Source organism: Pteropus alecto, unplaced genomic scaffold (assembly GCF_000325575.1).
Source record: "Pteropus alecto unplaced genomic scaffold, ASM32557v1 scaffold214, whole genome shotgun sequence".
Lineage (NCBI taxonomy): Eukaryota > Metazoa > Chordata > Mammalia > Chiroptera > Pteropodidae > Pteropus > Pteropus alecto.
In genome coordinates, this window is record NW_006435787.1 from 392,060 (window position 1) to 403,468 (window position 11,409).

Genomic DNA, 11,409 nt, shown 5'->3' on the forward strand with positions numbered 1-11,409 from the left:
AACGTCCGGTGTTGCCTGGGAGCCAGCACCATGGCCCCACCCAAGCCGCGGCCCCCAGCACTGGGTTCTCCTCCCTCAGGGCCCAGCTTCCTGGGAGCCAGGACCTACCCCGACTCCTTCCCGCCCTCCACGCCCAGCACCCCGACCCTTCCTGAGTTCACACCGGGGCCACCCCCCATCTCCTACCAGTCCGACGTCCCCAGCAGCCTCCTGACACCAGAGAAGTCTGCCCCCTGCCTCCCAGGCCAGGTCAGTGCTGGGCCGAGGGGCCGAGGGGCCGTCCCCCAGGGAGCCCCGGGGCCCCTGTACCACGTCCTTCTCTCCTTCCTCAGATGGCACCAGCCGGTCACCTGGACCCAGCCCACAACCCTGGGCCACCGGGGCTGCACACCCCCAACCTCGGAGGCCCCCCAGGGCCCCAACTGCACCACCCGACCCCTGCCACAGCATCCCGGCAGCCCCTGGGCCCAGTGAGCTCGGGCCCTGTCAGCGAGCTGGCCTTCAGCGCTGCCGCAGGCGTGATGGGGCCCCCGATGTCTGGGGCAGGGGAGGCCCCAGAACCAGCCCTGGACGTGAGTACCAGGCCCACTGCGGGGGGCACGTGGGAGCCTGACTGGGGCTGCTTTTGTCGTCCCTGGGTCCAAAAAATGGAGGACACTGACGCCTCAGTGACTTCCAGATAAAGAGAGAGCTCTGGGGACCTGGCGCCATGGTGGCATGGTCCCCGCGAAGACTGGGCTCACAGCTGATGACACCAGCCTTGGGGTCTGATTTCACCTGTTCCGCTCACAGGTGGTGTGTGAGTCCAAGTCAGTGAGTCAACGGCAAGTGACTGCTCCTCAACCATAATAAACAAAACACATTGAAATTCAACATGAAAACACCTAGAGCAGCTCAAAGCAGAAAGTTCTAGTGAAAGGGGCCCCACCTCTTGCATCGCCTTGTTAACACTGGGATCCCCTCACAGTCCCACGTGCCCCCGGGCACCAGGAGAAGCTCGACGACCTGAGGCAGGCACTGCGTGGCCCACATTGGCACTGGCCAACCTGTCAGGCCTGGTCTCAGGTGCCAGGCCTGTGTCCAAAGTGGGTGCTCCACATCCTGGCACACCCCAGGACCTGGCTGGGCTGAGGGCCAGGGCCACCACAGAGGTGAGGTGGGTCTGAGGAGTTTGCTTTATCTTCAGCTGCTGCCGGAACTGACCAACCCCGATGAGCTGCTGTCCTACCTGGGCCCACCTGACCTGCCCGCGAACAGCAGCGAGGACCTGCTCTCTCTCTTCGAGAACAACTGACCCTGTCGGCCCCGCACCCCACGCCAGCCTCCCCACCCCCACTCCCGCCCTTCCCCCTGGCACACCTGCAGCCGCCTGTCCCTGAAGCTGGAAGCAGCCCCGCGCTGGCTGGGAGGGGACTGGCCGCCGCCCTGCCCTGGGCCAGCTGGCTGCTGCAGGTCTTCGGAGATGCGATGCGTCAACTATGCCGGCCACGCCCCTGCCCGGATGTGCCTCCCACTCCCGCCCTTGACCTCACAGGCTCCCTACGGGCCCCTTGTTCTTGTCCTGCCTATCCAAGCCCGGTCTACCCGGCGCGCCCCAGCGTGTCCACAAGCTCCTGGGGCCTCCGCAGTTCCCTCTCCCACCCCCGGGCTGCGGGCGGGGCCTGAGGTGCAGCGGTGCCGTGGGCGGTGGTCTGTGGGCGCCCCCTCCCGGGTCGCGTGCACCTCCACTGAGCGCCCCCCACCCGGGTCCCCTTCCTGTGAACGTGCAGTCAGCCCCACCATATTTTTAAAGCCGCCTTCCGTGTCCCGCTCCTCCCTGTGCCCCCCCTCCCCCGACACGGTCGGGGGCCGCCCCACCTGCCCATCTCCATTAAAGGACTCCCCGGTGGCCCGACCCACGGGTCCTGCTTGCTCGCCGCCCCGCCCTCGCTGGAATTTGCCTGTCCCTGGAATTTTCCAAGTTGGCTTAGGCCAGAGAGCTGTTCTGTGAAGTGTTGCCTGCACCAAGGGACACCTCTGTCGCTATGTCCCCTTGCCTGGCCCTAGGCAGCAGCCTGCAGGAAGGCCAGTGCAGGCCGCTGGGCCGGTGCCAGCTGCTCCCACCTTCCTGTCACCAGGGTGGGAGGTGCCCTGTCCAGTGAGCTCTGTGTTGCCTGTTGACACTGCAGCCCCAGACATGGACCTGCTGCCCCTGTGCTGCCCGTGTTTGCAGTTTCTCTGGTCGAGGGACTCGGACTGATCATGCGCAGTGCGGCGGGGGCCCAGGCGCCGGGGCTGCCTGGGGTTGGCCCAGAAGCAGAGCCCACATGTGAGCAGGGCAGCCATGCGGGGCCCTCGCGGCATCCTGCACCCCCAGCCCGTGTCATTGGAGGACCCCTGGTGGGAATGGAGGGATCAGATGAGCACAAGATGGGGAGCTGCTCACAGCCCTCGGCGGGAGGACAGGTAGAGGACGAGGTGATGACTGCCGTGGCCTCAGGCAGTGGAGGGGTCACTGCGCACTCAGACCACGTGTGTGTAAGACCAGTACAGGGACGCCGTCCTGGGGCCCACATGAGGGGGACAGCTTGGGCTTACCTGTGTTTGTGTGTCACAATCTGCAGCCACCATGCTTCCCCATGGGGTCGAGGTGGGTGACTTGGGAAGAGAAGGTGTTGGTGACTTTCCAATCCCTAGGGGAGTGGTGGCTTCATGGGTTTTCACCTTAGTGCGGGTCATATGTGTTCTCGTGTGTGTACCAAATATTATGCAAGTAAAAAAAAAAATCTCATGCTCCACCCAACAGCAGCAGGCACATTCTTAAGTGCACGTGGGTCGGTCTCCAGGAGAATGTGTTGGGCTACAAAACAAGTCCCAGTCAGTTAAAAAGTGAAATTATGCGAAGCACCTTCCGTGACCACAGTGGAATAAAGCCAGATAGCAGTAATAGAAGGGAAAGGAAAATGCATAAATATGTGGACGTTAACACTCAGACAGCCGAAGGGCCTACGAAGAAATCACAAGCGACATCGCAAGATACTTTTGAGACATGTAACAGCATACAAAATGCACGAGATGCATGAGAGTGCCGGAGGGAGATTTATAGCCATAATGTCTACATTTGACAAAGAGGTCGCTAACTCCTAAAGAACTAGAGCGAGAAGCCAAGGGCAGAGCTGGCAGAAGCGGGGAAATGACAGTGGGAGCAGAGGTGAAGTAGGGACCGGAAAAGCAAGTCACTGAGCACGAGCTGTTGGAGAAGCAGCAACGAACAAACAGACGAGGAAAAAAGACAAATGAGTAAAACAGGAAAAGGGAAATCGCTACCCACTGACAAGTAGGGGTGAGAGAACACTGTGCTGATGACTCGATAATCTCGGTGCAATCCCTAGAGACGAATTACCCGAACTGACCCAAGAAATGGACACTGCACACTCTAATGAGAAAGGGGACCAATCTGTGCCAAAGTCCCCACCACAAAAAAAACGAGAACCAGATGGCTTGGGCAAATTCTGCCAAACTTCAGGAATTGCACCAGTGTTCCTGGCACTTCCAGGCGGGGTCGGGGACAGGGGGGCGCACATCCTGACTGCTGCTTCTGGCAGCTCCTGGCCCCCACGCCCCACTCCAAGCCTGCTCTCTGCAGGGGGAGCTTCCCTCGGCCTCTAAACTCCCCCTCCTCATCCCTTCCCCATCCACACTTGAGAGCGGCCACAGGGATGGGTCAGGATGGGCCTGTGACCCAGACAGGTCAATGAGCCAAGGTCAGGGCAATCAGAGAAGTCTCAAGACAGGATCAAGAACGTGCTTGACCAGCCTCGGGCCGTGGATGCCTTTTTTCTTTTCTCAATTTGCCTTTTGTGTTGAAGCCACTGGCCACTTGCCTGATCCATTTTTAAGCCTACACACAGCACGGCGAGTCCCAGGAGGTCATACTCCTGGGAATGGTTGTCCCACTGAGGACACCTTTCCATCACTCTTCTCCTGTCCCCGCAGCCACCACTATCCTGGCCTCCATCACCAGAGGCTAATTTCCCCTGATCTTGAACCTGACATAGTGAACCACAAGTCTGCACCCTTCGGCTAACTGGTCCTACTTAAAGCCTCTGCTTTCGTTTTCATTTAATTGTAAGTCGGTATTTATTTATTTTCGGTCATGACCCAGGAGATGAGTTGACACCCGACCCTTTGCTGGCCGGGGCTCTCCTCTGCTCAACCCCTCAGCACATCATGTCAGCCATGACTCAGGCTGCAGGTGACAATGGCCCATTCAGAACCAGCTTGAGAAGGAAAGGCCACCAGGCGCCTTGGGGACAGCTGGAGCCAGCCTGACCCTTCCTCCGTCTCTCAGAGCTTCATGATCTGGGCCAGCATCTTCTGCGGGACGGAGACCTGAGGCCAGCCTCCCTCACTGATTCACCAAAGAAAGACGCCAACTGTTCCCTCGCCATCTGGTCCCCGGATGGGCTCTGGTTGGCTTGGCCAGGGTCCCTCAAGACTAGAGCTGGGTCTGGAGAGCCTCCCAAGAGAGGAAACACTTATCAGAAGGGATGTGGGTGGCCCCTTGGGTACAGTCGACATCCCTCGCCCAGCCCAAGGCCAGCCTGGCCCGGTCGCCGGCTCCAACAGGCCACCCCACCTGTCCCAGCCCCAGCTCCTGTCCGGACAGTGCGGGGTTCTGGGCCTATCAGTTCCAGCTTTGCCTAACCTGCTTCTCTCCAGGAAGCCCTCTGCTTCCAGAATAAGTCAGGTGGCCTGCTGCAGCCACTGCTCACCTGCGAGCCGCCCTCTCCATCCCATCATAGCTAATTGATGACAGACAGTAGTGACTTCCCAACTTTTATTTTAGAAAGTTCAGCCTTTCAAAAGTTGAAGAAATAGCACAGCAAACCCCCCTGCAGCGCTGCGGTTCACGGCTGTCGCGTGCCGCCCGCCGTCCGTGTGCGTGCACTCACTCCCCCCCGCCTGGCTACAGACCCCTCCTCTGCGCGACCTTCAGTCACACCGTGGCAAACAGGGACGTTCTCCGTGCTTGCACCTCAGCACGAGAACAGTGACGCCGCGGCAGCATTCACTACGCAAATGTCCTCGCTGTCCTAAAACGCCCTTCTTAACCTTCGTCAATCCGGATTCAGTCAAGGTTCACGCTTCGTGTCTGGTTGCGGTGCTTCTGGAGTCTCTTTCAATCCAGAACAGGCCTGCTTTTTTCCCCAACGTGATTTTTTTGAGCTGTTCAGGTGAGTCGCTTCATGGAATGTCCCACATTTACCTGGACATCCCCTCCTGGGGTCATCCACTTGCTTCCTGGCGCTGTTTGTCCTGTCACTACAAAGGGGAGCTGTCACTTGAATGAGCATCCTGGCTCAAAGGAGGTCCCTAGTTTTTCACTGTTTCTCCCATGGGACCGTGGGCTCTGTGGGGGCAGGGACTGGCTTCTTCTGTGTCCTGGTTTATTTCACTGCTGACATTCCTCTAAGAGACTGACACAGGAGGGAACCCCGCCCCCACCCCCCACCCCGCGCTAGGCACCTAGCCGGGCTCGTGCACCACTGTAGGACGTCCAGCAGGTGTCCCATGAGCATTTGCTGGTTTGATAAAGTGTCCCCCATCTTCGATGACTGGTGGCAGAGTGAGACCTAGTGGCCCTGGTCATAGCCTAGTGTCCACCCTGGAGAACCCCCAGGCACAGTGCAGCAAAGACTGCCGGGCGCCTCCCACACACCTCGCACGCCCCGCCTCAGGGACAGCGACCCTGCTCTTTAGCTGGACAAATGGCCAACCCGTGAGCGGACTTTCTCTCCTGCTCTCCTGCAGGCCTGTGTGGCGCCCTCCAGTAGTGGGACATTGGGGGTCATGGGGTGGGCCTGCTGGGAGGGGGGCTGAGCCTTCTCTCCGCCTTCGCTCCTGCAGACCTGGCGACCAGGGCTGGGCCACGTGGTGGAGGGCGGTGGGCAAGCGGAAGAGGGGCCGCCCGGTGCCTGCAGGGTCGTCGCACGGGTCGACTCCTCTCACGGGCGCACCGCCCGACCGCCCGACCGAAGCCACCTGGCGCCGCAGCTTCCGGCCCCTCAGCCAACCTGCTCTTCCGGTTTCCTCCTCGGAGCCACTGGCAGCCCTTCCGGCCTCCCAGCCCCGCTCCGGCAGGAGCCCCGGAGCTGGCTGTTACCTGACAAGTGTCGCAGTCTGCCTGAACTCCTTGCGACCTGGCAGCTGGGCAGGAAATTCTACTTTTGTGTAGTAAACACACTCTCAAAGCAAAAATCAAAACCCAGTCAAACACCCAGCAACAGGACTCTCGCTGCTGGTAGGGAGGTGGATCGCGAGGACACTGCAGACAGTTTGTGGTTTGTCACAAAACCAAATATCGTCTTACCACGTGACCCAGCAGCCACGCTCCTTGGAGTTTTCCCAAAAGAACTGAAACATGTCCACACAGAACCGGCACAGGGGCGGCAACAGCCTCATTCATCACTGTCAAAACCTGGAGCGACCGAGACGTCTGGACGGGTGGGACAGCCGTGGTCCACCCAGACAGTGGAGCATCCGTCACCCACAAAGAGACGACTGTCCGGCCACGAACAGCCGCGGGGAACCTCAGATGCGCACGGCCGAGTGAGGGGAGCCCATCTGAGGGGGCTGCGCACTGTGTGCTTCCGGCCACGTGACGTTCTGGGGAAGGGACAACTGTGGACAGTGAAAAGGCGGTGGCTGTCAGGGGACTGGGAGGCGGGAGGGAGGGACAAGCGGAGCACAGGGGACTTTAGGCCAGTGAAACCACTGTGTGATACTGTCATGGTGGACACGTGACACAACGCATCTGTCCAAACCCACGGAACCCGCACCACCAGGAGTGAGCCTGACATACACCGTGGACTCTGGGTGACTATGATGTGTCAATGAGAGTCACCAATCGTGACAAGTGTACCATCTGGTGGGGGTGCCGATAATGGGGGAGGCTGTGGGGGGTAAGGATATGTGGAAACTCTCTGTACCTTCCCCTCATTTTACTGTGAATTTAAAACTACTCTAAAAAAATCAATCTATTAAAAGTCTATTAAGAGTTAGCATCTTACGTGTTATTTGTAAATACCCGATACAATTCTTAAGTATTGCTATTAACATAAAAGCCAACAAAACTGCCTACACAAGTGGGAAGCTTTTGAACAAGGGACCCCATATTTTATTTTGTTCTGGGCCCTGTGCGTGACGCAGCTATTTCTGAATCACTGTCTTTACCAGTATCCGAGAAAGAGGCCAAGATGGTCACCCAGGGCTTAGGGAACTGGGCTTCGTGGGAAATGTTGGCCTCCCCTCGATGGTGGGACCCACACTCACAGCAGGTTATGGAGCCGGACGTGAGGTCCAGCCAACGACTCCACCCAGACTTGCAAAAACAGCAGGATACTAGCAACAGAGATGCAAAGCAACCCCCAGAACGGGAGAACATGTTTGCACATCACATATCCAATAAGGGACGAACACCCATAATATGTAAAGAATTCCTAAAACTCAACAACAAAATCTAAACAACTCAACTTTAAAAATGGGTAAAAGACTTAAACGTTTCTCCAGAGATTTACAAATGACCAAAAGCACACGAAAAGATATTTAGCGTCATTAATCATTCGGGGAATGCTAGTCAAAACCACAGTGAGATAAAAACAAACAAGCAGAAACAACCCGTGCTGGCGACGATGCGAGAAACTGCAACCGTTGGGCACAGGTGCTGAGAACGTAAAATGGTGCGGCCGCCGTGGAAGACGGTATGGTGGGTCCTCGGAAGATTACACATGGAATTACTGTTGACCCAGCAATTCCCCTTCTGGGTGTGCGTGAAGGGGGTCGAGCACGGCCTTGAACGGGTATGTGCGCCCCCACTTCACAGCAGCATGGTTCACAGTCGCCAAGAGGCGGGAGCGACCCCAGTGCCCATGGACAGAGGACTGGATGAACTGTGGACTGAGCACGCAGTGGAGTGAAATTCTGACACCTGCCACAACGTGGATGGGCCTTGAAGACGTTAAACTGAGTGAAATAAGTCAGTCACAAAGGGACAAACACGGTGTGAGCCCACTTACAAACATATCTCCTTTACTGTGTGTCATTTCACTGCATTTTTTACAAATCGAAGGTTTGTGACCACCCCGCATGGAGGAAGTCCATCGGTGCCATTTTTCCACTTTGTGTCTCTGTCACATGTTGGTAATTCTGGCAATATTTCCAACCTTATTAATATTACATGCGTCATGGCAATCTGTGATCACTGATCTCTGATGTCACTACTGTAACTGTTTAGAGGGCCACAAAACACACCCACAGAAGACGGCCAACCTAACCGATGTCACGAGTGCTCCACTGGCTGGCCGTTGCCACCCACCTCTCCTTTTCCTCGGGCCTCCCTGTTCCCTGAGACACAACTATATTGAAATTAAGCCAGTTAATAACCCTACAATGGCCTCACATGAAAGGAAGAGTCACACGTCTCTCACTTTAACCCAAAAGCTGGGCCTGAGAGAGCTGAGTGGGGAAGGCGGTTCAAAGGCCGAGACAGGCTGAAGGCTGGGGCTCCTGTGCCAGACAATTAGCCAAGCTGCACTGGGAAATCCAAATGCTCCTGTGACTCACTTTCTTGTGACGCTCACTTTATTGCGGTGGTCTGGACCTGAATCGGCGACGTCTCCACGTGTGCCCACTTGAGGTCCCAGAGGAGTCAGAGTCATAGGGATGGAGGAGTCAGTCAGTGGGGGCCGGGGCTGGGAGAGTTGTTATTTAACAGAGACGGAGGTTCAGTCTGCAGAGAAGAGAAAGTTCTGCAAATGGATGGTGGTGACGGCTGCACGACAGTGTGACTGTGCTTAATGACATTGAATGGGACACTCCATACTGAAAATGGTAAACTTTATGTTATATATATTTTACTACGATTTTTAAAACATTCAGGACAAGTAGACAGGACCCAGAACCAGGCAAGATGGGCACCTCTGGCTCCACCTGCAGCAGCTGTGTGACCTTGAGGAAGTTACTGAACCTTTCTGAGTGATGTCATGTCCTCTTGTGGAAAACAGGGATAATAAGAGTGTCTGCATCAAAGGACTGTTGTGAGTTGAACAGTGACCTTGACAATGGCACCTAGTGCTGTCTAGGATTCTGAAGTGGCCTGGGCCTCATTCCCTTCTTTGGCTCCTGTGGCCTTCCTGTGTTGGGGGAATTCCCCACCTTATGAGTCTGGGTGGGCGACGAAGCCCACAGCGTCAGACTCCACCTTTCCCAGCCCCGCCCATGTCCCCATTGCAGCGGCCTTTGGATCCACCTGCTGAGGTTGGGGCCGAGCTGTCCCAGACTGGCCCCCAGGTGTGAGTCCTGCCCCTGAAGCTGCCCTAGGGCCTGATCACCTGCTCCATTCCCAACTGTCCCTTTCTGCTGGGTCGCCAGGTCGGTGTGTCTTGCCCCAAAGCATGCCTCTTGCCTTCCTCTGCACTGACAGAGCCCGACGCTGGGTGGCGCGGGGCCCAGATCAAACATCTATCTTCCCGGATCCTGTGGCCTGGGGTGGAAGCCGGAGCGGGGCTCTTGCGAAAGCTGTGGGAGCAGGGACTATGCCGTCGTCACACTGCTCCCTCTGCCCTCTTACTTCTCTCTCTCGTCCCTAGTCCTTCCAGAGCCAGAGGAACCTGAACATGAACTTGAGAGAGTGAGGAGAGAGCAAGTGGCAGCACATCAGGAACTGACCAGCCTGAGGACGGAAGGTTAAAGTCCACAGGGCCATGTGTGGCTTTTCTATGTAGAGACTGCTCAGGAGTTATTTTGTTATATTTTAACAGCCTCTATTTAATGTATTAATGCTGCCATTTTAACACCTAGTTCTTTAGCTTAGACATTGTATCAGTCTCGCTACCAGGATAGCAGATTTGAACTCTCTCAACACATCTTCAAAGGTTTAAACTGCTGTTTATAAATGCGATACATTTGGTTTCCATTTAAAGTACACTTAATTGTCTAAATTAACAAAGAGAACCTCCCTGAGCATTGAATAATTCTGATAAACTTTTTGATACAGTGAACCTAAAGTTCTCCTAAATATTAAAATATAAACTTTGTAATATTTCAATTGGAAGCCACAAGTCTAAATCGATGTTTAACTACACAATTTTAAAAGTAGTGATTGGGCAGGAACAGGGAGTTACTAAGAATGAGCATGAGGTTCTCTTCGGGGTGAGGGGAAGTTCCAAAGTCTCCTTGTGGTGATATTTGAGTTTACTGAGAATCACACTTAAAACCACTGAATTTCGCGATATGGAAACAATATCTCAATAAACCTCTTAAAAGAAAAAACGCATACAGAAATCAAAGACGGGAAAAGCTGCTGTGCGTTTCAATATCTGACCAAGCAGCAGTGGCCCGAGCGCCTGGCTGCGGACAGGAGCCTTTGGCCGCCTCTGCGCCTGCGCGGAGTCCGGCTCTGGCCCGGGGCTGGGTCTGCAGTCCCTGCCCTGTCACCGTGCCCTCCCTGGTGAAGCACACCCGGCCTGTCCGACTTCTGACTCGGCTCAGGAGACCCTCCCTCTGAGCGGCTTTGAGCTGTTCTCTGCCCTGCATTTTTCCTGTGTAAAGCGATCCCCATCTGAGCCACCGCTGTGGGGGTTCCCCTACGAGCTGCGCTGGTGACTGCAGCTTAGAGCCCAGAACCGCGTTGCCAATGGGGTCAAATGCCAGGGGCCAAAACAAAACAAACAAAAATGCCCAGGGCCATGCATCAGAGGTCCCTGGGGCTTGGGGGTGAGGGCGAAGTCTGCGGTGGAGAGTGCGCAGCCCGGACAGGCGGCGCGGAAGCTTCTCAAGAGCCAGTCAGGGGCGAAGGGCGGGTGGCCGCGGGGGGCTGGTGGGTGGGGAGCCCCGGAGGCCAGAGGAGCAGAGGGGGAAGAGGTGCTGAAGTGAGGGGGCGAAAGAACACTGGGGCCAGGTCTCTAGCTAGGGGCCCTGACAGCGGGGATGAGAGCTGACAATCAGGGAATGAAGCCGGGGTGCGAGCCGGCGGGACGCAGCACGTGGGGGGCGGCAGTGACGCTGCCTCATCACCCCGACGTTTTCCTGGGCTGACTGTCAAGACACAGGGGGGCCTGCTGAGCCAGGGAGCCCCACGGGCTGGGCAGTGTGTGCGAATTTCAACCCCGGGGGAGACAGGCTCCGGGGCCACATTTTGGGGTCACTGGCCTGGTTTCTGCCTTCACTCCACACACTACTACTGCGTTTGATGCTGCACCCCTGACTCCGGGAGCACTAAGGCAGGCCTCGCTCCGGGTCGCGGGGTGAGCGTTGCTCTTGGAGCAGGGGGCGCTACACAGGAGAGAAGCAGCTGGAAACACAGGGCAGGATGCAGCGAGGAGGAACTCACTGCGGTAGGAGAACCGTCCCACTGAGACTGGAGAGCAA

At 56.7% G+C, this 11,409-nt stretch overlaps 1 protein-coding gene across 1 annotated transcript in view; it reads left to right on the plus strand.

Annotated features, from left to right (window-relative positions):
- ZMIZ2 (zinc finger MIZ-type containing 2) overlaps positions 1-4,100 on the plus strand; it is an 11,542-nt gene extending 7,442 nt beyond the window's left edge. Inside the window, exon 18 of the mRNA XM_006911479.3 lies at positions 1,187-4,100. Coding sequence (XP_006911541.1) covers positions 1,187-1,294 — 108 coding nt within the window. The 3' untranslated portion in view covers positions 1,295-4,100. The remainder of the gene's footprint in view (positions 1-1,186) is intronic.
- Positions 4,101-11,409: the final 7,309 nt, after the last annotated feature.